General features: G+C 45.5%; 1 protein-coding gene across 6 annotated transcripts in view; it reads left to right on the top strand.

The window, feature by feature from the left end:
• The window catches only part of LOC117349530 (P2Y purinoceptor 3-like), a 37,442-nt gene that overhangs the window by 4,417 nt on the left and 7,486 nt on the right, over nucleotides 1-25,539 (top strand). For 2 of the 6 annotated variants that reach the window (XM_033923074.1, XM_033923072.1), the window contains exons 2-8: nucleotides 524-790; nucleotides 3,860-3,963; nucleotides 6,303-6,420; nucleotides 6,607-6,723; nucleotides 6,861-6,978; nucleotides 14,340-14,433; nucleotides 15,312-15,407. In XM_033923074.1, the coding sequence (XP_033778965.1) occupies nucleotides 662-790; nucleotides 3,860-3,963; nucleotides 6,303-6,420; nucleotides 6,607-6,723; nucleotides 6,861-6,978; nucleotides 14,340-14,433; nucleotides 15,312-15,393 (762 nt within the window). In that variant the 5' untranslated portion in view covers nucleotides 524-661 and the 3' untranslated portion in view covers nucleotides 15,394-15,407. Of the gene's footprint in view, nucleotides 1-159; nucleotides 278-523; nucleotides 791-3,859; nucleotides 3,964-6,302; nucleotides 6,421-6,606; nucleotides 6,724-6,860; nucleotides 6,979-14,339; nucleotides 14,434-15,311; nucleotides 15,408-22,144; nucleotides 23,190-25,539 lie in introns of those variants that run through there. The other 4 variants (XM_033923073.1, XM_033923068.1, XM_033923070.1 and 1 more) reach the window with 4 other exon arrangements.

Here is a 25,539-nt window from a genome sequence, read left to right as displayed (position 1 = left end):
AGATTCAAAGACAGGGCTAAAGCAACAAACGGGTCTTGAAAGATAAAGCCCAAATTAAAGCTGGACAAAGGGGAGGAATTACAGAGCCATAACAGAGGGGAGGTGGGGGAGGCACCTTCATAAAGTGTGAGAGGGGCTAAAAGGGCAGGAGAGGGAGAAGGAAGAGAAACCCAGAAAGGGCAGGCATTGCTTAGAAGTAAAACTGGGCATCTCATGCCAGGAAGGACAGACGGAGAGTGGCGATTGAGTGCAGACGTTGTGGAGGTTCAGAGATAAGGTACATAACAACAGGGCGTCTCTTTGTGAGACACTGTACATAGTAGCAGGACTATACGTACTTCTTTGTGGAGTGCATTGGCTATAACTATCTATCTCATAGAGAGACTCTGTGATCTGCTATGCCTGAAAGTGCAAGTGGAAAGGGGGGATATGAGCCTCCAAGTGTTACAGAGTCTGGTTTAATAGGGGGAATACTTTGGAAAAGATTGTCTTTTACATTGCTGTTTTTAATGTCTCAATCCAGCGCCTGTGCCATCCAGAGCTTGCCCTAGACAAAGAGTCAAGACACTCTCCTACAGGGTCTATGAAGGGAGCAGGGCAAATGTTGCATCCCACCTCAGGTCTGTGAAACTCCAGGCACCTTTGAGGGGCATCTCCCAGCATGGAGGCCCTGGGACTGCCTGCCTTGGACTGGGGGGCACTGGAGACCCACCTCGCCCAGACTCAAGAAGGGGAGCGCCAGAAAGAACTGCAGCATCGACTGATGAAGGTCAGCTCCAGAGAAAAAATGGTGAGTAGAATTCAGATATTGTACGTTCACAGGGGAGATGATATGGTGAGATTTTCCTGGCAGTTTACCAAGGGCAAGGGAGTTATTAAAATCAGAAAGGAAAAATGCTTGATGTTGCTCTCTACTGCTTTCTTGGACCCTAAATAGTAAGGCTGCCTTGTAAACCTACTTGAATGCATGGAAATTAGAATAAGAAAATATTCAAGGTGATTCCTTGGCTGGTGTTAAATATGCTGGATCCAGGGCAAAAATATGGGAGTGAACCCTACAGCTCACCAGCAGGCTGTTTGTCCTTCAGCTTCAGAGAAGATTTGGGGGCCCCTGTAGACTGGAGCCCAGAGCAGTTGCCCTGTTTGCATCCTACTAACACCAGCAGTGGAACTAACCTAAAACCTCTCTCCTTGAGGCTTCAGGAACTCCACTCCCTTCAAAAAGGCAGAGCCAGACTATCCAAGTGAATCACAGTGATGATGGGAAGATGTGTTAACAGGTTGAGGAAGTGACAAATACACAGAAAAATTTAATAACATGGTAGTAGTCAGAAAGTCATTATGGGCCTGATATTTAAAACAATTTAACCAAGCAGGAGAAGTTCTTATCTGGTTAAATCAGTGTATCTCAAACTGTGTGCCTCCTGAGATTTCAGGTGTGCTGCCAGACGCCGGGGAGGAGGAGAGGCATTGGCGCTGGCTGACTGCCTACAGGACGTGCATCTCCTGTAGGCAGTCAGCCGGCGCCAGCACCTTTCCTGCTCTCTGCGCCTCTTCCCTTCTGGCGCCGCCCACGGGCGACTCGGCCCGTCTATGGGGCCTTTGTGCATGCGTGGACATCAGCATGCGTGTGATGTCATCGCGTTGACATCCGCACACTTCTGGACGCCTCGTGCCACGGCCGCTCCATTGAGCATGACGCAGCTTGACAAAGTTTGCGAGACACTGGGTTCAATTGTGCCGACCAGGCAATCCGTGATGTAAATCTCCACACCTGAGAGAGGCGTAGATCCCCAGAATTCTCTAATACTGTACATATCTTTAGTAGACACCTCTGCCCCCCTTCCCCCCCTCCCCCGCCTGTCCCATGGCCATGCCCCCTATGCGCACTGAAAAATGTGCATGTGCATCTTTACAGAATGGCGCCTAGCAAGATGCATATCTAAATCCAAATTGTTCCCAATTAGCATCAATAATTGATTTTTATTTATTGTATTTTATTTAGTTAGTTTTCTAGCCCCTCCTCCCCAGGAGCTCAGAACGGGTTACAGTGGTACATGCACAAAGATTTTGAGGCTTATGAATAGTGGTACATTTGCAATACATTGCCATAGGGTACAATCATATTATATTGCTATAGCAGTGGTCTCAAACTCAGGGCACATTTTGGATTTGTAGGTACTTGAAGGGCCGCAGAAAAAAATAGTTAATGTCTTATTAAAGAAATGACAATTTTGCATGAGGTAAAACTCTTTATAGTTTATAAATCTTCCCCCCCCTTGAAGGCTGCATGTTCCCCCCTTCTTTACAGCATCCTCCAGCTTCTCCCCCTGATCTCCCGGTCTTAGTTTTAGCTAATTACCGCAGCCTGCAGAGAGGATCGCCAGTGCTGTAGCGTTCCTTGCAGGCTGCTGTAAGCCTCCGCAGCACATTCCCTCTGTCGCGGTTCCGCCCTTCCTCTGACGTCAGGGGCAGGATCGCGACAGAGGGAGCGTGCTGCTGAGGACGACGGCAGCCTGCAAGGATCGCTACAGCACTGGCGATCCTCTCTGCAGGCTGCGGTTATTATCTGAAGATAAGAGAGGGAGGCCAGGGGGGAAGCTGGAAGACGCTGCAAAGAGCGGGCAGCACTAGTATAGACAGCACTAGTATAGACCGCAGGCCACAAAATAGTACTTGGCAGGCCACAGGTGGCCCCCCAGCCCACGAGTTTGAGACCACTGTGCTATAGGATTGATGCATACAAATGAGGGTACATTCACATTGTAAGATATATGACTAAGGATGGAATCACATTAAACTGACCTAGGACTTATGGTATTTTCCCAATTTATTAGAGTTAAAGGGATATTGGGTGGCTTGTTACTTGATTATATTGCATGTGCAGTTTTAAGTATAAAATTGGGGGGAAAGTGGGCAGTGGCTAAAATAACACCCACTGCCACCAGCCAAATATTTATCCTGTAACTTATAGAATATTATAAGTCAATATGCCACAATCTGTTTGAAGCTACAGCCCATTACAAGCAGGGCCGCAGCTAGAGGGCATCCAGAAATGTGCAGATGTTGATGCGATGATGTCACGTGCCTGTGTGATGACATCACATTGACGTCCACACATGCGCCATAGCCCCGAGTCTCCAATTACCGCCGGTGGGAAGAGGGGGTTGCTGGAGAAAAAGAGAAGAGGCACCGGCGGAGAGAGGTACTGGCACTGTCTGACTGCTTACAAGGACGTGCCTCTCACAGAGAGAGGCACATCCTATAGGCAGTCAGCCAGTGCCTCCCCTTCTCGCTAGCATCTCGTGGCACGCCTGGAATCTGCCACACAGTTTGCGATACATTGCTATAAGTTACATAGACACACCAAGTTATACCAGCTCTGTGGCTGTTATTCAGACCTACGCGCATACATGTGTATTCCTGGTTTACCAGACATCCAGAAAAGCTTCCACCTCAGAACTGCGTCGGGAGGGCATCAACGCATGCGTGGATGCAACACGGTGATGTCACGTGCATGCAAATGACATCATTGCATCACACCTGTGCATATGCAGATTCCCTCCCAACGTGGCTCCGAGCACGAGAATAGGTTGAGGAGGCGGGGCTGGGGTGGATCAGGGTGGGGCTGGGGTAGAACTGGGTGGGTCTATGGACCAGGCCATGGGTCTGGATTTTAAATTTGGTAACCCTATGAATAAGTGCCAATCATGCCCTCTCCGAGCACACAATGACAGAATTACACCCAGTGAAATGTTGGGTGACCCTCAATGGTTGCCTCATGGGAATGTACTAATATGTGTCATATGTTCTGGATTTTGGACCCTTCACCCACCTCTGATTCCACGTTGCTATTCAGTGCTCAGGTACAGAATGGGACCCAGCAACCCAACCTCATGTCCTGTCTGAGGAACTTGGAGAAGACACAGAAATCAGCAGGAGGATTACGTTTCTCACGAATCGGTAGGTCATGAAACTATGGAGAGGGAGAGGGAAATGCAGGGGCTTCCATTACTGGAGAAGGCCTAGACTCACGTTCCTGCACTAAAAGCCGTCTTGGTCTGAATTATTTTAGACCAGGGGTGTCCAATGTCGGTCCTCGAGGGCCGCAATCCAGTCGGGTTTTCAGGATTTCCCCAATGAATAGGTATGAGATCTATTAGCATACAATGAAAGCAGGGCATGCAAATAGATCTCATGCCGATTCATTGGGGAAATCCTGAAAACCCGACTGGATTGCGGCCCTCGAGGACCGACATTGGACACCCCTGTTTTAGACTGATCTTCAGAAGTTCCTTTCCTTTGGAGTAGTAGATATATTTTTTCTTCAGTTGGACCTTTAAGCCAAAGTCATTTTACTGCCGAGTTCCGCAGCTGCTCCTGATTTACTCAGATTGCAAAGATCTCTTTTCTCAGAGTTTTATTTCATAGTAGAATGTGAGGACGTGGGCTTCCAGAAAAACCAAGTTAAGTGTGGCAACCCTAAAGTCTACCACCAAAATACTTACATTTTTGTACAGTGGATCTGCAACGTTAAATTGTCTACTGGAACATACTAAACTTAAGTCACTTAACTATTCATTGCTTCAGGTACAAACTTATTGTGAGTCCTCCAGGGACAGCGAACTATCTTTTGGAGGAGAGTGTGGCATAGTGGTTAGAGCTACAGCCTCAGCACCCTGTGGTCGTGGTCTCAAACCCTGAGCTGCTCCTTGTGACCCTGGGCAAGTCACTTAAGGGCGAATTCTATAAGAAGCGCCCAAAAGTTTGGCGCCGATATAGGTACTGTTCAGCGCGATTCAAGTACAACTGGGTGCTGTTTAATGAACCACGCTGAGCGGCACCTATTTTCGGGGCGCCCAATAAATAGGCCAGCTCTAGGCCCGACTAAAAGTTAGGCGCCCATGTGAGCGCTTAAGCCAAGCGATTCTGCAACAAGGTGCCTAACACATAGCTACGCCCAGGCCTAACGGGCCTAGCGCCTACTTTTTTGAAGGCCGCCTACATTTTTAGAGGCGCCTTGTTGCAGAATCGCGTTTTCTTGCTGATTAAACAGCGTAATTGAGCTTGTTAATCCATTTAGATAGACGCCTATCTAGTTGGGCGCCTCCAAAATAGGTGCCTAACATTAGGCGCCGGTTACAGAATTTGGGCCTTAATCCTCCACTGCCCCAGGTACATTAGCTAGATAGATAGTAAGACCACTGGGATAGATAGGGAAAATGCTTGAAATACCTGTATGTAAACCGCTTTAAGTGTGATTGGAAAACTACAAAAGGGCGGTATACAAGTCCCAATCCCTTTCCCTTCCCCTACTGTACCTGAATATAACTCGCCTTGAGCCACCACTGAAACAGGTGTGAGCTAAAGCCAAAATCCCCTGAAGAACTGTTTCAAATTCAGTTTGAAAGTGTCAGAGAAATATTTCAAGACTAATAGGGTGCCTAGGTTTGGCCAAGTTCCCGGAGAACGGGTCTATTAACAACTATTAGACAGACAGAGAAGTTTCGCAGCCAAAGCAGTGAAGTCATTTCAAGCTGGATTTCAGTCTTGACTGTTTGTTTTTATTTTTTCACTTTGTTTTTTAGTTTATGATATTTTATTTTTATATCTCATTCATTGTTTTGCCACTTGGTTTTTGTTTCCTACTTTATTATTTAAATTTCATTTAAATTTCCCAAGAATTCTATAGTTTCAACGGTTCTCCCTTCTGCTTCTATTTCCTATCTCCCCTCTTTTTTCAACCTTTCAAAGTCCTTTAGACCATTGTAGTCTTATTAGAATGTTTATTTTCTTATTTTTTCTCATCTATCTCTATTTTATTTTTTCATTACTCTACTAATTGTCATTTTTCTAGGTACTTTAGTTAGATTGTGAGCCTTCAGGACAGTAAGGGAATATCTAAGTACCTATTTTACTTATAATTTTAATGCACCCTATTGTCTATTTTTTCTGTAAACCGCTTAGAATCCTAACGGAGTTTAGCGGTATATAAGAAATAAATTACATTACATTACATTACAAACATGAGAATCTCCACCTCTTATTTCTAGACATATGCAACATGGAATGAGTCTCCCTATTAGTATCTACCAAGTGTTATTTAAGTGATCTGGAGTTGCCACTGTCAGAGACAAGATGTTGGGCTTGATGGACCAGTGCTCTGACCCAGCATGGCACATTTTATGTTTTCTCAGCAGAGTCCTCTCTAAAAGAGGTGATACTGGGAAAGGTTTGAAGGAATCTAATAATGGGAAGAGTTTGGCTTCTTTCCTCAGGGGAAACTTTGGTCTCTTTTTCAGAGTCGACAACTATAGGAATCTCCAGTTGTGTTTCATCAATGACAGTGGCAGTGACATAGAGAGTGACCACGAGGAGAGGGGGTCTGCCAGTATAGACAGCAAAAGACCAACAAATCAGGTAAACAGATGGGAAGGGAGAAACGGAAAGAGGTCATCTCAGTACATACAGATGATGGATAAAATTGGTGAAAGGGGTAGCTGACACGGAACAATCTGCCATCAAGTCTCACCTTAAGACTGAATAGATAGAGATTTATGTTCTTAGGTTTTTTGCAATCTTTTTTCCTCATCTGATTTTAACCAGGACTCACCTCTCAAGGCTTCCCTACCATCCACTGAGCAGCTACCAAGTACACCTTCATATCCCACAGTGACAATCCAAGAGACCTCTAAACTCTCTCAAACAACCAGGAAAGAGAAGGTGAGCTCTCCCTCATCACCCGCTCCACACACCTTTGTGGTAAAACAGAGGTGAGCTCCACATTTCAGGAGGATCTGTAATCATCTTTCTGTCTACCTCTGTTTTGGTCTTTCTTCTGTCCCTTCCCTTTTTCACAGGTGGAATGTCAGAAGGATACAGGGGATACAAAATGCAGGCTGGAGTTTACAGATCTTCAGAGGAAGTCCCTCCTGCAGCTTCAGTTTCTGAGAGATGGGATCAGTCAAGACATTCAACGTGAGGAAAGGATGTTTGATACCAGGACAACTTAGAGAAGGGAGAAGAAAGCATACAGTCATTGAAAGAGGAGAGGAGAAGATGACAGAGATCCCCCAAAGGGCTTAAGAGTTAGTCACAATCCCCATCTAGCAATCAGATTTCTGCATACTTGGATGTGTTGAAATTAGGGTCAACAGCCAAGATGTAGGTGGCATGTTTATATTGGATTAGCTTTATGTTTGACAAGCTTTTGAAAGTTAGCTCTTTTTTATTACCTTTGACAAACTCCACTGGCCTGATGAAGAGAGACCAACCCACAAAACTTGTCAAATATACATTATTAGGTTAGTCCAATAGATAGGTATCACTTAGAGTTCGGTGTTGACTCATGTCTACATGCCTAGTATATGAAGTTCTTTTCAGTTACCAGTAGAGGGCAGCATAAACCAGCAATCATCTCCCATACCATTCTGTTTGTGCTCAGTTTTCAGACACACCAACATAATAGTAGGCATTTATCATCAATTGCTGGCTGGCACTAGGAATTCCTGACAGCCCAAAGGGCATTGCACGCTTGCCTGCACACATCTTCACCTGATCTGTTATCCAATGTGAAAGTCAGATCACAGTCCTTGATATGGAGAAAATTAGTTCCTATGCATGTCTAAGCACCTGATGCTAGCAGACATTGAATACTACATCTGTCATTTCAGAGGCTTTAAAATGTTATAACACTGCAAGGTCTAATCACTCGTGTTTCAGAACTGCTGAAAATTTATCATAGGATGAGGCTGATAAAAACTAATTAGGGTATTACATAAATATACAGTCTCCTATTTCAAAAATTCATTAATAACAATCTACAATAAACACACAATTTTAAATAGTGAAAATTTAATATACTTGTAACCCACTTTGTCTGCTGCAGTCTTTATGTGGTTCATAATGTATATGAAACAGGAAGGTTAAGTTTGTTCTTGAGAATCTCCTGTCTGGTTCTGAAGACGCTGTTTAGCGAAACACAGACTGGTGTTGAGAGAGAATTTGAGAGAAAGACTTTCCATGTTCTTGATCCTTGTGAAGACAGTTGATAGAACTGATTAACAGAAGATGCTTTTTTGTCATCAACGTAACATCAGAGGATTATTTAAGACTATCCCCCTTCTTCTATGAAACTGCGCTGTTTCTAGCGCGGGGAGCCGCGCTGAGTGACCCGCACAGCTCCCGACGCTCATAGGAACTCTCTGCACTAAAAACCGCTAGCGCAGTTTCGTAGAAGAGGGGGCATGAGGGTCGGGAGCAGCGCAGGCCATTCAGCGTGGCTTTCTGCGCTAGAAACTGCTAGCGCAGTTTAATAGAAGAGGAGGGATATATGTTTTGAACAGGAATTCAAAGCTGTCATAAACTATTTGCATTTGGAATACAGGGGTGTTCTCTGAACATTGGGTGTACGCATTTATGATTAGTAATAATGATTGTGGTATGTTAATTAGTTTATAAATTTTTCACTATTTAAAATTTTGTGTGTTTATTGTAGGTTGTTATTGATACTGACTTTTTTTTAAATGAAAGAATGAGGCTGAAGATAACTGATGTAGAAGCATTTAGCTGTATAGAAACTAAATTATGGAATTCAGTTTCTGTAGAATAATGGCAATTGAGTCGTTATGGGACCTTCAAGAAACAATTGAAAACATGTTTCTAATAGGTATTTTAAAATACTCAGTGTTCTCCCCAGAAATTTTTTCCAGCTGGGTGGCATGAAAAAGTAGCCGGGTGGGACGGGACGGGGAAATTTGGTGGTGGGGAAAATTAAGGGCTCCTTTTACTAAGCTGCAATAGCGTTTTTAGCGCGTGCAGAATTGCCGTGCTACACTGCTAGAACTAACGCCAGCTCAATGTTGGCGTTAGCGTCTAGCACGTGCGGCAATTCTGCGTGAGCTAAGTGCGCGGTAAAACCGCTATCGCAGCTTAGTAAAAGGAGCCCTAAATGTGTACTATTTGTATTAATTAATTATTATTAGTTATTTTCCAATGCTCAATATGACTGCCTTTCTTAAGATTTGACACTTGTTCCATAATATTTTTATTAAATTTAAGAAGTATCCAATTCTAGAAGTGAATAATTAGATATTTGCCCTCTTTCAAATGGTATAGAGTAGCATCTCTCAAACTTTTTAGACTCCGGCACACTAAACGGAGCAAATGTTTTTTGTGGCACACTAAATGCAGCAAATGTTTTTCATGGCTGGAAAAAATTTCTGGGGAAAACACTGTTGCCGTTAGTTTTCAAGGTCCAATCACGTCAAAGAATGATGCTTATCTGGGCAGTTGTTTAATAAAAAGAATGGATAAGATAACATGAGAAGTGAAATTGTCATGAATCAGAGGGATACATACCCTGTAGGTCTTAAAAGCAGGCTTGTGGATTAGATATAAACTATGAAGGCAGTGGTGTACCTAGCATATGTGACACCTGAGGCCCATCATTTTTTGACACCTCCCCATCTGTATGAAAAACATGATTTTTAGTAACAATCCACACATCACACAAGTGTACCTACAAAAAGGCAGCATCTTACATACTGCAGTGAGCAGTACAACATCAATACACCCATTGTAAAACTAACCAAGCCAGACTAGTACAGATCAATCCTACATAGTCAATCCTAACTGAAAACCATGTCTTTCGAACACACAGAACATGGAATATGTAATCACAAACTAACCCCTCTCCCTTTTACAAAACTGTAATGTGGTTTTTAGCCATGGTGGTAACAGCTCAGACTCTCATAGAATTCTGAGTAATTACCACCATGGCCACGCTCTACAGTTTTGTAAAAGGGGGGATAAAATAGAAAAACGTAGACAACGGTTAAATTGAACCACCAAGAAGCTGGACTTTGCATGCAATGCAACACCACAGAAACAGCGATGCATCTCCCCTAAAGCAAAAAAATAAATAAATAGAATTTTTTTCTACATTGTCTTTTCTGGTTTCTGCTTTCCTCATAGTCTTGTCACTCTCTTCCTTTCATCCACTGTCTACCCTCTCTCTGCCCCTTCTATATAGCATCTTCTCTCCTTGTATTCTCCTTCCATCTCTATTATTCTCCTTCACCCCTATTATTCTGGCATCCATCTTCTTCCCTTCCCTCCTCCAATGCTCTGGCATCTCTCTCCTCTTCTTCCCTTCCTTCTCCCACACCACCATGGTCTGGCATTTCACTCTCTCCTCTCCCTTCCCCCCACTTCCATCAGCATCTGCCCCCTTTCTTTCTCTCCAACCCAATACCATCCAGTATTCTTCCCCCTTATGTCTCTCTCTCCTTTCCCTGCACACCAATTCTATCAGCATCTGCCCCCTTTCTCTCCCTCCACCACCCTTCCATACTAACCTGACTCCCTTTTTCTCCCTCCACCACCCTTCTATGCTCCTCTCTCCCTCCAAACCAGCAAGGTCCCATGATGACTGCGTCTGTTGCCTCTGCCCTGGAAGATGTAAGTGACGTTGGAGGGGGTAGGCCGGCAGACACAGGGAGTTGTGGCAAGGTTCTGCAATGACTGCAGCTGCCGGTCCACCCCTTCCGACGTCACTTAAATCTTCCGGAGGCAGAGACGGCAAATGCAGTCATCGCGGGACCTTCCTGCACTTCAGTTCGGCTGCCGACTCTGCTTTGGAATAAGTACGGCAGCCGCGCTGAGGTGCAGATGCCATTTAGAGTACCTCAGAAGGTTCTGGATCCAGCTGGCTTGTACCCCCCTAGGGCTGGCACCCGGGGCGGTCTGCCACTGTATGAGGGGACAAAAAATAATCAAAAGAATGTCATACAATTATAACCACAAAATATGTCATAAAATGTAATTCTAAACTCAAAAGACTCCAGACGAAAAGCAGATTATAGAAAGGAAACCAGAAAAGACCAAACCCATAGTACTAAGATTCAAATGCTAAAATCGGACATGTCCATTACGAAGAGACGTGTGGATCACCGCTAATTATAATGAGTGAGTCTGTAAAATATGAGACAGTAACGGATAGCCAGAACTGGTGGACGGAAGTGATAAATACTGGAGCTAAAACCAGAGCACCGTGATAAAACTTGAATGGAAATATGGATACCTATTTATACTTTTGAGTAAAATTGCGATGCGAACATGTCATAGAAAAGAATAAATAATGTGTAAACTAAAAACCAAGAACAACATATTGTAACACCTCAGAACTCAGAATTAATGAAATAACATGCTAAAAGAACTTAACCCCCCTCTAAAATAGGGCATATACATAAAATGATGGCTGGTTACAAACAGTATGCCTAGACTATATAGACCTAAACAGGGCAAAAATAAACGTATGGGAAATGAACAGCTGATAATACAGAGTGTATCTGGAAAACCTAAGCCATAGTAGCTCAAAGACAAGCCAACCGGGTAGATGAAAAGTGAAACCTGGGAAAGATCTAAGTTATTGTTCAAATGAGCTTCTATTAAAACCAAAGAATAAAACCACAGCACTCGGGAAAGTAAAAAAGGGAAAGTAAAATGGACTTACCGAAAAGGTCTCTGCATTGATGAGATAAACTCGTACGCAGAATAAATATGAACACGCGATAGTGGGGCTATGATATTTGATCTGTTGAAAGAGGCGCCAAAAAAGTGTCGGCAGTGGATTGAATGCACACTGATAGGGGGTGGCATCGGGCTGTTAAAAAAGGCTGCTTTAATAAATAAATGAAAATACTGGTGAAAAACTAAATAAAAAAACAAAACCATGATAAAATGCCGAACCTGACTGCAAGTGGTAGTGAAAGTAGCATAAGGCACCCGTAGTACTGTTAGTGCCAGAGCTGCTCAGAATAAAGAACCGTGCTGTACATGAGGAGAAAAAAGAAAGAATGAGGTGATAAGATGTAAAGTGCTGGCCCCTCACTGCACCACTTAATAAAAATAAGGAGCGATGTTTTTGGGCTTGTGAGCTACTTTTAAAATGACCAAGTCAAAATGAACTACCAATAATAAAATTTTTAATACACACCAAGCACACTGTACGCATAGAAAATGTTAATTATCGTTCCTTTTCCGGAGTTTTTTCAAAGAGGTCAAAGCAGATAACTCTATGCACTGTCACCTCAGTAACAACCATACAAAAATAGACAAATACCCTCCTCCCTTTTTACTAAACCACGATAGCAGTTTTTAGCGCAGGGAGCTGCGCTGAATGCCCAGTGCTGCTCTCGACACTCATAGGCTCCCTGCGCTAAAAACTGCTATTGCGGTTTAGTAAAAGGGGACCATAGTGTAAAATATAGACAGCAGAAATAAATTCAGACACATTTTGATCACTAAATTTAAAATAAAATCATTTTTCCTACCTTGTTGTCTGTTGATTTCATGAGTCTCTGGTTGCACTTTCTTCTGACTGTGCATCCAATCTTTCTTCTCTTCTTTCAGCCTGTATGCTTCCTCTCCTCCAGACCTCATTCCCTCCCCCAACTTTTTCTTCTTCTATCCCTGCCCTTTCTTTCTTTCTCTCTTCATGCCCCCTTAATTTTTTTCTGTTTCTCTTCTTTCCTTCTGTCTCCCTGCCTGCCCTCTTTCTTTCTTTCCCCCTGCCCTCCCCCAAGCCACTGCCGCTGCCGCTGCCATCGGGGAACAGGCCCCCATGCCGCCGCCATCAGATAACAGGCCCCAAAGTCGCCGCTGCCGCCCCAAGTTCTCCCTGCTTCCCTGCTTCGGGCCGACCAGCATTCCTCTCCCCGACGACAATTCTGCCGTCGGAGAGGAAGTTCTGGCCCAACCAGGCAGCGATCGGCTGGCCAGAACTTCCTCTCCAATGGCAGAATTGATGTCGGGGAGAGGAAGGCTGATCAGCCCAAGATCGCAATCGACCTATTGGGAGAAATGCTGCCGGGTCCTGCCTTCGCAGAAACAGAAAGTAGGCAGGACCCGGCAGCAAGAACAGCAAACTGTAAGCTTTACTGACCTGTCTCCCACCTTAGCCCGTAGCGAACGCATGCTTTGGGGCTCTAACGTGTGTGTGCCGGCTTCCCTTCTCTTCTCTCCCCCCCCCCCCCCCCCCGGACATAACTTCTGGTTTCGGAGGGAAGAGAAGGGAAGCTGGCACGCACAAGTTAAAGCCCCGGAGCATAAGTTTGCTACAGGCTAAGGCATGAAATCTCCAAGCTGTTTGTTTTTTTCTTTTTGGTGTTGAGCAGCAGCGGCAGAATTCACAGCGGATGATAGCCGGGCGGTCATCTAAATTAGCCGGGCGGAGCGCCCGGCTAAAAGGCCCTAGGGAGAACACTGATACTATAGATAAACACTTCTCCCTCCATATTTGCTGTGATAGGGGATTAATGGTGAATACAGAAAAACTGCAAATACCTTTTTCATGTTAATCGCTGTTTTCTATTAAAAACCATTGTGAATATGGCGAAACCGCAAATAACATGGTGGGAGACCTGGCCTGTTTCTGGAGAGGCAAAACATGGTGAAGAAAATGCCGGGAATTGGCAAATTTTCTCTGTAAACGCTTGGAATCGGTGATTTCTCTATGCAAGCTGATGTAATGGGGGAGGGGGGGAGGAGCCAGCAATCTAAAAACGTGAAGAATCGAAACCGCGAATGCTGAAACCGCAAATACGAAGGGAGACGTGTAGATGAAGATTGTTAGGGAGGGAATAATCTTAATATTATGTAAGATTTATTTTTATTGTATTTTGCCTTCATCTCTATAGGTGAAGTGAGCAATCAAATGATTTTAAAGTTAAACAAATGCTCACTCTGGTCCTCCATCTGCCTCCCTCTCTTTCCCTGTTCTATTTCTTTTGCTCCATCTCCTTTCACTTTTCTTTCTTCATCTTCCCATTTCTCTTCTTGTTTTCGAGTATATATACATTAGGTACATCGATCTTCTTGGTAACTGCCCCTTCTATTTGGAACGCCGCTCCACAGGATCTAAGAGAAGAACCATCATTGAATTGGTTCAAATCTAAATTTAAAACTTTTTATTTAGAGACGCATTTAATACTTGAGCGTCCTTTTCAGGACGAAATAGGGCTGATAATTCTTAACTCATTCTTTTAGCGGAATTTTAGACACTATTAGCTCCCTTTCCTTTTGGTTTTTCCCTTTTATGTTCTTTCCTATTTTTATATTGTAGTTCTTCCCCTTATTACCCTATTGTAAAAGTCTCTAGTCCTTGTTTCGTAAGTCTGTAAATGTTGGTCTTTGTAAAAAGCAAAAATTAAACCTATTGGTTGTATTTTATTGTTCATCGCCTTGAAACTTTGTTTAGGCGATTAATGAAATTTTTAATAAAACTTGAAACATGATTGCTCCCCCTCATTTTTCCTTCTCTTCATTCTTGGAGTCAGGTCTGAACGTGGAGCTAATGAACGAATTGATTCAGAGGGATGAGCTGCAGGTGGAGCATGATGCCGTTCTCCTGGATTTGGAAGATTGGACTAAGTATGTACAAAGCAGGGCTAACGGATGTCCGGATTTAGCCGGACAGATCCTCTTTTAAGAGGACTGTCCTGGTGGCTTTTCAAAACCCAGCACTTTGTCCAGGTTTTGAAAAGCTGTCGAGATCAGGGTCAAGTCTAGAGCACATCTGTGTATGGGCAGATGCGACGGGGGTGATGTCACACGCATGCTACTTCATCCCGTCGCATCTGCGCATGTACAGATGTACTCCAGACTCAACCCGAAGAGATGAGGTTTGTGTGGGGCTGGGGGGTGGAACAGGGCCTGTTTAGGGGCAGGGTGGGGCCATGTGTCCTCTTTTCCAGATGCAAAATCTGGTAACCCTAGTACAAAGGGACTTAGTATGTAGGGCAGGGGTCCCCAAAGTCCCTCCTTGAGGGCTGAATCCAGTCGGGTTTCCAGGATTTCCCCAATGAATATGCATGAGATCTATGTGCATGCACTACTTTAAATGCATATTCATTGGGGAAATCCTGAAAACCTGACTGGATTCAGCCCTCAAGGAGGGACTTTGGGGACCCCTGATGTAGGGAGTACCATGGTCTGGAACAGACATAGGCAACTCCGGTCCTCAAGGGCCGGAATCCAATCGGGTTTTCAGGATTTTCCCAATGAATATGCATGAGATCTATTTGCTTGATTTCAATGTATATTCATTGAGAAAATCCTGAAAACCCGATTGGATTCCGGCCCTCGAGGACTGCAGTTGCCCATGTCTGGTCTAGAATGCCTTTTCTAGTACGGTCTGAGAAGTCCTGTGTCCCTAAATTCCATAGCCGCCCTTGTTTATTTAGGCAGCCATAGGGTGTCTCAGCTGTATAGCTGCTACTTCCAATAATGTGGGTATTTCTGTGTCTCAGGGTTGCAAAGAAGATGGAGACAGACAACCAGGAAAGATGGACCAAAGTCTCAGATACATCTCAACACCAAGATTGCGAATGATGAGACCTTAAAAAGTATGTACTTCTATCTATGGTCAAGATAGAAAAGAAGACTGAACCAGCAAGGCAACTGATAACTTAAAGATCCATTGGTTCACTCTCATGAAGGTTACATATATAAGCAGAGCTCATAAAGAAATTTTCAAGAATACTTTGCTTGCCTGCACAGGAAATATTAAGAACAATGTTCGACAAAAATACCTTAAAATGCCAGCAATAAAGCACAGTTACTTACCGTAACAGGTGTTATCCAGGGACAGCAGGCAGATATTCTTGACTGATGGGTGACGGCACCGACGGAGCCCCGGCACGGACAATTTTAGAGTGATTGCACTCTAAGAACTTGGAAAGTTCTAGCAGGCCGCACCGCGCACGCGCGAGTGCCCTCCCGTCCGACGGAGGCGCGCGGTCCCCAGTTAGGATAAGCCAGCTAAGAAGCCAACCCGGAGGTGGGTGGGAGGTGGGTGGGACGCAAGAATATCTGCCTGCTGTCCCTGGATAACACCTGTTACGGTAAGTAACTGTGCTTTATCCCAGGACAAGCAGGCAGCATATTCTTGACTGATGGGTGACCTCCAAGATAACAAAAAGAGGGATGGTGGGAAGGTTGGCCATTAGGAAAACAAATTTTGCAAAACAGATTGGCCGAAGTGACCATCCCGTCTGGAGAATGTGTCCAGACAATAGTGAGATATAAAAGTATGAACTGAGGACCAAGTAGCAGCCCTGCAGATTTCCTCAATAGGTGTGGAACGGAGGAAAGCCACAGACACTGCCATGGCTCGAACTCTATGGGCTGTGACAGAACCTTCCAGTGTCAGTCCGGTCTGCGCATAACAGAAAGAAATGCACGCTGCGAGCCAATTGGACAGCGTACGTTTAGAAACAGGATGTCCCAATTTATTCGGATCAAAGGACAGAAAGAGTTGAGGGAATGATCTGTGGGGCTTAGTACGGTCTAAATAGTAAGCTAAAGCCCGCTTACAGTCCAAAGTATGCAGAGCCTGTTCTCCAGAATGAGAGTGAGGTTTCGGAAAGAAGACAGGCAGAACAATGGATTGGTTGAGATGGAATTCAGAGACAACTTTAGGGAGAAACTTTGGATGTGTACGCAGAACTACCTTGTCATGATGAAAGACGGTAAAAGGTGGGTCTGCTACTAGTGCATGGAGCTCACTGACCCTCCTGGCAGAGGTGAGAGCAATCAGGAAGAGAACCTTCCAAGTGAGAAATTTGAAAGAAGCCGTGGCCAAAGGTTCAAACGGAGGCTTCATTAAGGCTGAGAGAACCACATTAAGATCCCAGATCACAGGAGGTGCTTTAAGAGGTGGTTTCACATTGAAAAGACCTCGCATGAATCTGGAGACCAAGGGATGAGCTGAAAGGAGTTTCCCATGGACTGGCTCATGAAAAGCAGCAATAGCACTGAGGTGGACTCTGATGGAAGTAGACTTGAGACCAGAGTCAGACAAAGAAAGAAGGTAATCCAACAAGGTCTCCACAGCAAGGGACGTAGGATTATGATGATGAAGAAGACACCAGGAAGAAAACCGTGTCCACTTCTGATGGTAACATTGCAGAGTGGCAGGTTTCCTGGAGGCATCCAGAACAGAGCAAATGGACTGAGACAAAAGAGTATCATTCGAAGTCAGCCCGAGAGATACCAGGCTGTCAGGTGCAGAGACTGGAGGTTGGGATGCAGAAGGGTCTCCTGATGCTGTGTAAGCAGAGAAGGAAATTGTGGAAGAAGAAGAGGTTCTCTGGAACTGAGTTGAAGTAGAAGGGAGAACTAATGTTGCCTGGGCCACCGTGGCGCAATCAGAATCATGGTGGCCTGTTCCCTCTTGAGCTTGAACAAGGTCCGGAGCATGAGAGGCAGAGGAGGGAAAGCATACAGGAAGAGATTGGACCAATCCAGGAGAAATGCATCCGCTGCCAGACGGTGAGGAGAGTAGAGTCTGGAGCAGAAGTGGGGCAGCTGATGATTGTGAGGAGCTGCAAAGAGGTCTATCTGAGGAGTGCCCCACTGAGCGAAGATGGACTGTAGAGTGAAAGGATCGAGTGTCCACTCGTGAGGCTGGAGAATTCTGCTGAGCTTGTCCGCTAAGGAATTCTGTTCTCCCTGAATGTAGATAGCTTTCAGGAATAGATGGTGATCTGTGGCCCAAGCCCAAATCTTTTGGGCTTCCTGGCACAAGAGGCGAGAGCCTGTCCCACCCTGCTTGTTGATGTAGTACATCGCAACTTGATTGTCTGTGCATAGCAGGAGGACCTGAGGAAAGAGAAGATGTTGGAAGGCCTTGAGGGCATAAAACATCGCTCTGAGTTCCAGGAAGTTGATGTGATGTTTCATTTCCTGGGCTGTCCAAAGTCCTTGAGTTTGGAATTCGTTCAAATGAGCTCCCCAGGCATAAGGGGAGGCGTCGGTGGTGATGACAAGTTGATGAGGAGGTAGATGGAACAAAAGACCTCTGGTGAGATTTGAGGATATCAACCACCATTGTAGAGACCGACGAAGAGATGATGTCACAGATATGTGTCGTGAGCAAGGATCCGTCGCTTGGGACCACTGGGTCGCTAGAGTCCATTGAGGAGTGCGTAGGTGGAGACGTGCGAAGGGTGTGACATGAACTGTGGAGGCCATGTGATCCAAGAGTATCATCATTTGCTTGGCAGAGATGGAGCGTTGATGAAGCACCTGCTGACACAGAGATTGGAGAGTGTGAAGACGGTTGGACGGCAGAAATGCTCTCATGAGGACTGTGTCCAGCACCGCTCCAATGAATTGAAGTCTCTGAGTGGGGATGAGATGAGATTTGACGGATGTAGCGGTATATAAGAAATAAATTACATTACATTACATTACATTTGGGTAGATTGATCTCGAACCCCAGAAGTTGTAGAAACAGGATGGTCTGGTTGGTGGCCTGGAGTACTGTCTGAGAAGAATTGGCCTTTATCAACCAATCGTCCAGGTAAGGAAACACCTGAAGGTGGTGGGAACGTAGAAAGGCAGCCACCACAATCAGACATTTGGTGAACACTCTTGGAGAGGAGGCAAGACCGAAGGGTAGCACCTTGTATTGGTAATGACAATGGTTGATCATGAAGCAGAGGTACTGTCTGGAGGCCAGATTGACCGGTATGTGAGTGTATGCTTCTTTGAGATCTAGGGAACATAGCCAGTCGCCTTGATTGAGAAGAGGATAAAGAGTAGCCAGAGAAAGCATCTTGAATTTCTCTTTTACCAAGCATTTGTTGAGATCGCAAAGATCTAAAATGGGTCTGAGATCTCCTGTTTTTTTGGGAACTAGAAAGTAACGGGAGTAGAATCCCTGCCCCTTTTGATCTAGAGGAACTTCCTCTATGGCGTTCAGAAGAAGGAGGGATTGAACCTCTTGAAGAAGGAGGGAAGACTGAGGAGTGTTCAAAGCAGACTCTCTTGGCAGACTTTGGGCAGGTAGAGTCTGGAAATTGAGAGAGTAGCCGTGGCGGATGATGTTGAGGACCCACTGATCCGAGGTGATGATTTCCCAACGGCTTATGAAATGAGTAAGGCGTCCTCCTATGGGCTGCGGAAGATGGGCAAAAGGAGGGAGACTGGCTATGTCCTGGAGAACCAAGTCAAAAGGGTTGAGTTGATTTCTGTGAAGGGGGAGGTTTCACCTGCTGTTGCTGCTGTGCTGGTCTAGCAGCTTGCCTCTGTTGTTGCCTCTGACGCCTGGGTTGTTGCTGGGCCTGAGGTAAAGGGCGAGCCACAAATCTACGTTGATAGGCCGATTGTTGGCGAAAAGGCCTAGAAGGTGGGGTTTTCTTCTTTGTCTTAAGGAGAGTGTCCCATCGAGTCTCATGAGCTGAGAGTTTCTGAGTAGTGGAGTCCATGGATTCTCCAAACAGCTCATCCCCCAAACAAAGTGCATTGGCCAATCGATCTTGATGATTAACATCGAGTTCTGAAACTCTGAGCCAGGCCAGTCGCCGCATAGCCACCGACATAGCCGTGGCCCTAGAGGTCAGCTCAAAAGTGTCATAGATTGATCTGACCATGAACTTGCGCAGCTGTAATAGCGATGAAGAAGTTTGGCAAAAGGCGGATCTTTTACGGTCAGGGAGATATTTCTCAAAAGATGACAAAGACTGAATGAGATGCTTAAGGTAAAAAGAAAAATGGAAAGCATAGTTCCCTGATCTATTTGCCAGCATCGCATTTTGATACAACCTCTTGCCAAACTTATCCATGGCCTTACCTTCTCTACCAGGAGGGACAGAAGCGTATACACTAGCCCCCGTGGATTTCTTTAAAGTAGATTCCACCAGTAAAGACTCATGGGGGAGTTGCGGCTTGTCAAAGCCTGGAATAGGTATGACCTTATATAAGGAATCCAGTTTGCGGGGAGCTCCTGGGATGGTCAAGGGTGTCTCTAGATTTTTGTAAAATGTCTCTCTTAATATGTCATGGAGAGGAAGTTTGAGAAATTCCCTTGGAGGCTGGTCAAAATCCAGAGCATCGAGAAATGCCTTGGATTTTTTGGACTCTGCCTCCAAGGGAATAGAGAGAGATTCACACATCTCTTTGAGAAAAGAGGTAAAAGAAGTTGCATCAGGTTTAGAGGACGGATCTAAAACAGAAGGATCCTCTTCCCCTGATGAACACTCTCCCTCTGAGAGAAGAGGGTCCTCCGAATCGCCCCACAGATCAGGGTCCCTTACTTGAAAACTGCGGTCCCGGGATTCTGGTGTGGAGGGTTCTAGGTGTCGAGTTTTATGCAACGACTTCCCAGACCTCTGTGAACCGGTACCGGGAGATGTTATAGGCTGTGTCGGCGCCGAGGTTTGAACAGCCTGGTGTAAGGATCTCGGTTCCAGTGCTAAGACCGGCATAGATACCGAGGAAGTAGTATGCATCGGAACCGACAAGGTGGATGCCGACAAAGGAGGCTGCTCCACTGTCGGTACCGGAGGCTCTGACCGGACCGGGACTGGAAGGCTCGGTGTCAAAAGAGCAGGTAACAGCTGCTGTAGTTGTTCTTTAAGCTGTACTTGCAGGACGGCGGCAATGCGCTCGTCCAGTGAAGGCACCGGTACCACTTTTTTCTTCTGCGGTACCTTGGGTGCCGCTCTACACTCCGAAGAGGAACCCGATGTCGAGGGGCTTACCTCAATCGGCCTCGAGGTCGGCAGGATTGGGCTTGCTGCCACTGAGACCGGAGGGCGCTCCAGCGGGGAAGGCTTCTTAGCCGGCTTACCTGATGGGTGCGACGCCGGCGCGGTGTCGACGAGGCAGGTGCCGACTGCGTCGGGGTCGAAGTGGGGACCGGTGCCGCCAAATCTGACATCTCGGTACCAAACAATAATCGCTGTTGGATTTGGCGATTTTTTAAAGTTCTCTTTTTAAGAGTGGCACAGCGGGTGCAGGTGGACGCTCGATGGTCAGGACCAAGACACTGTAGACACCAGTTGTGCGGGTCTGTGAGTGAAATTGGTCGAGCGCACCGCTGGCACTTCTTAAACCCGGGTTGAGGGGGCATGAAGGTAAAAACGGCTTCAGCTAAATCGAAGGCCGAGGCCTCGATGGTGGCAACAGGCCCCGCTGGGGCGAAACCGAAAAAATGAAAGAAAAACAAAGTTTTGTTTTTGTTTTTTTTTACAAAGAAAATAAAATAAAATGAGGAAAACAAATTCTCTCAACGAGTTTACGCGAGCGGGAAGGCGAAAGAGAAAAAAGTTTTCAACAGCCATTGAAAAGTGCGTCTTCTTTGCTCCGCGGAAACTAAGAAACTGGGGACCGCGTGCCTCCGTCGGGCGGGAGGGCACTCGCGCGTGCGCGGTGCGGCCTGCTAGAACTTTTCAAGTTCTTAGAGTGCAATCACTCTAAAATTGTCCGTGCCGGGGCTCCGTCGGTGCCGTCACCCATCAGTCAAGAATATGCTGCCTGCTTGTCCTGGGATAATATCCTATAGTATCATGTAAAGCACTTTAAAATATCACTGAAAACAACCTACAAAACCAGAGAGTGTCTCTAATATACTAGTAATTTTATGCAAAAATGCCAAAGGTGGCACCTTTAAATTCCAGACAAAAACTCTTATAAAGACCTTATAATTTCACAGAAAACCTCTTGCTCCTATACCATGCCCATTACATCCCTCACCTTTTCAACCCCTTGAAAACACGGCAGCAGCTGGACTCTGCACTCCTAAACTCGATGACCCACACCTGACTGTTGTAACCAAGAGACAGCGATTCACCCTGGCTGCTTCTGCCATGTGTTTACTGGGAGAGAAAGAAAAAAAAAAATACCCAACCAAATATTCAAGGGGAAAACAGGGAGAGTGGCCAGGGGGTGGAGTCTCTCTAGCACAGCAGGGTATCATTTCATTGGTGTGCACTGACAGCAAACAGGATTCCTCTTTAACCTTCAGCTCACTAACCTTAAGTATGATGAACTGCGGAAGGACTTTCTTTGGCATGATGCAAGTATTAATGAAATCAGTTTGAGAGATTGAGATCATAATATGGCTTAGGAATTAGGTTCACAACACTCCCCTACCCATGAGAGAAGCAATAGCAGGATCAGATTTCTCATCCACCATCAGGGGGCACTCTTTTTCCAGTGACAGGGAGTTTTGAAGGCACAATAAAGGGTCTCCTTCATCTTCCAGGAGGTGCTGTCATTGAGGTACTGATTGTGTTGGGAAATAGTAGAGAACAGACAAACTTCCCATGTAGACAGACTTATGGGTGTTTAATTATATTTACTCTTAATGCCTCGTGCATTAACTCGCTGAGCTATACTGGCACGTCCTGATATGGGATGAATTTTGCTAGTTTTCGAATGTTTCTGGTTAGTACACCTGTTTGTTTGTACTGGTATTCAGGAAATGATTAATCTCATTGACCATTGCCCGAGCCCTAATGGCCAATGAGCAAAAAGTATGAAAATGAGGGCAAGGTAGCTGCAAGCACTGATCTTGAAAGTGTGTCCATCTGCATGTGTGAACTATAGAGTGGATGGGAACATTTCTTAGAGCCACCAGATCTGCTGATCAAGGAGAGCATTCGCCAGGGCCACGAGACCTGCTGCCCAAAAAGAGCATCCCTTAGAATCGCAAGACCTGTTGTCCAAGCGACTCGCCAGAATCACGAGATCTACTGTCTGTAGAAGGTGTTCCTCAGATCCACAAAACTACTGCCTGATAAATGTCAGACCATTTTCCAGGCAGCCACCATTACCTGACCTCAGGTGGCTTGTCCTGACATAAAGCTTGTATGAAATGTGCAATTTGTTTCAGGAATTATTTTGTCCATCCAAAAAGGATACTATCAACCAGCAACTCCATCTGACTCCTCCAGGTCTTGCTTACAGCTAAACAAAGTTTCCTATCGTGGGAACACAGAAATACCAGATTAGGAGGTAACAAATTTTTGTTTGGTTTGGAGGGAAAAGGAGACTTAACAAAAGCACGTATTATCTATCCTGCCAGGTTTCACCTGCAAACCTAATCGTCATCGATGTTCTCTCTAGCCACTTTAGAAAAAGGAGAGAAGTGTTGTCTTATAAAAATTTGCATCTGGATTCAAGCTATGCAAACAGTTTTGTTAGTGGGGACATTTCAATAACCCCATATCTGAAAGTTAAATGTGTGACGTGATTTGGTCACTTGAAACTGGACCAAAGTTGAGCAGATGTTGTGACACAGCCTTTAAGTGCACCATCGACTAAAGCTTAACTGCTCAGAAGAGAGAAAGCGACAGTTTTATGTTGCAGGAAAGAGAGCGCTGGAGGCAATAACACAGGTGAGTAGAATGAAAACTGCCCGCTGAAAGAGTGGGAGCTCTCTAGCGAAGTCCAGCAGGGAAGGATTACATTGTCCTTACTGAAGTGATACTCTGAGAAGATGAAATCAGTCCTGCTCCATAGACTTTACTGGGATCACCCTGTTAACTATAGAGCCATCCCACACTTTTCATGGTAAAAGAAACTGTCTTTTATAGGGGGTGAAGGAGCATGGGCAAAATGAGGTGGGGGAGGGGATTAGAGGTTTCTCACACAGTTGCATTACACAACAAAATCCAATAGCATTAAATAACACAGGCCAACAAAAAAATATATATATTTTTCTTGGTGCCGTGGGTTTTTTGACCTGTTCCTGGGGTTATTTGAGGCGCTGATTCAGAAAATTGCATTGGATAGACCGCATCAGCTCTAGTTTCTTAGATATGGTTGAATTTATTCATTTTTTTTTTTACCACTATTTAAAAGATCTCTTCTGTAGAATCAGGATGTCATAACAGGCTTTCTTTGTTGAATGGGAAATTTATGTACAGTAAAACCTTGGACTGCAAGTAACTTGGTTTGCAAGACAAGCAAAGCATTTTATTAAGTTTTAACTTGATATACAAGCAATGTCTTGCAATACAAGTACATACAGTATACACACATCACAACTGACGCTGCAAGAGTATAGTGGCTGTTCTAAACAAGCAAAGTCTTGCAATACGAGTACATACAGTATACACGCGTCACATCATCACAACTGAGCCGATGGTTCTTCTCTCTTTGATGCTGCAGAAGTGTAGTGACTGTTCTATATGAGCGAGGTCTTGCAAGAGTACGTATAGTATTTTTATTACAGTTTTGGGGTTGTGGAACAAATCGTCTGCGTTTCCATTATTTTTTTATGGGGAAATTTGCTTTGATATACGAGTGCTTTGGATTACAAGCATGCTTCTGGAACAAATTATGCTCGCAAACCAAGGTTTTACTGTATTTAAATTACCCACATTTTTTTGTGTGTAATTCACAACTACACTATTCATCTACTTTCTTTCCCATAATGCACACTGGCATAAAAATGTAAAGCTCAAATGACAAAATCGCCTTTGTTCTGTTATATTCCACAATTATGGTAAACATGATTTTGTTACCCCCTCTTTTACAAAGGTGCGCTATGCTTTTTAGCACGTGCTAAATATTATCGTGCGCCAAACACGCACTACACGCTAACGTGTGCATGTTATCCTATGAATGCATTAGCGGTTAGCGCATGCGTTGATTCAGCACACGCTAAATCCACGCTAAAACACTTAGAGGGGCATAATCAAAAAAACCGTCTAAGTCCCCTTTTGGCCTAAGGCCTTAAACATTGAAAGTAGAAGCAGGGAAAATGTTCATAAACAAAAAAAACGTCCAAATGGAGTTTTTTTTTTTATAATGGCCTGCCTCTACATTCAGCTGTTTAAATGCCCAGACCACCACTACGTCTACACTTATACCCCCACGACGTCTACACTTATACCTTATAATGAACCAAAAAAACGCCTAAGCCCCAAACGTCCAACACAAGGGCTTTTAGGTGAAGGAGGAGCCAGTCCTTCGCCTAAAAGCTGGATTCTGTAACCGGTGTCTGTCAAAAACAACACTGGTTACAGAATCCACACCAACTCCCCCCCCCCCCCACATCGGGGAAGGAGAGAACCCAAGCCCTCCTGCCCCGCGGCACCAACCCCCCCCCCCCCCCCCGATTACGTTCAGGGCAAGAGGGAGCACAAGCCCTCTTGTCCCGCGGCACCCCGACGTTCCCTGACATCGGGGCAAGAGGGAGCCCAAGCCCTCTTGCCCTGCAGCACCCTAATGTTCCCCGATGACATCGGGGCAAGAGGGAGCCCAAGCCCCGGGCACCCGTGGCACCCCCCGATTACGATCAGACCAGGAGGGAGCCCAAGCCCTCTTGGCCTCTCGCCCCCCACCCTCCTACTCGATCGGGCAGGAGGGAGCCCAACCCCTCCTGCCCAGGCGGACCCCTTACCCCCCACCCCCCACTACAATACGGGCAGGAGGGATCCCAGGCCCTTCTGCCCTCGACACGACTGCCCCCCCAAACCCCCGATCGGTCCCCCCTGCTGACCCGCAACCCCCCGCCGACCCCACGACCCACCCACCCCCAATCCCACCCCCCATACCTGTAAATTGTTGGCCGGCGAACGGGTGCCAAACCCGCTCGTCCAGCAGGCCAGCCGGCTGCAGAATGGGGCCGGATTGGCCCAGGCGTCTGAAACTCTGCCCACAGGTAGGGCCTAAGGCGCCTGGGCCAACCAGAATAGGCCCGGGAGTCTTAGGCCCCTCCTGTGGGCTAAAAAGAAAAAG

This window comes from Geotrypetes seraphini, chromosome 16, assembly GCF_902459505.1.
Source record: "Geotrypetes seraphini chromosome 16, aGeoSer1.1, whole genome shotgun sequence".
Lineage (NCBI taxonomy): Eukaryota > Metazoa > Chordata > Amphibia > Gymnophiona > Dermophiidae > Geotrypetes > Geotrypetes seraphini.
The sequence above is the reverse complement of the archived record's forward strand: the minus strand, read 5'-3'. Positions and strand labels throughout refer to the sequence as shown.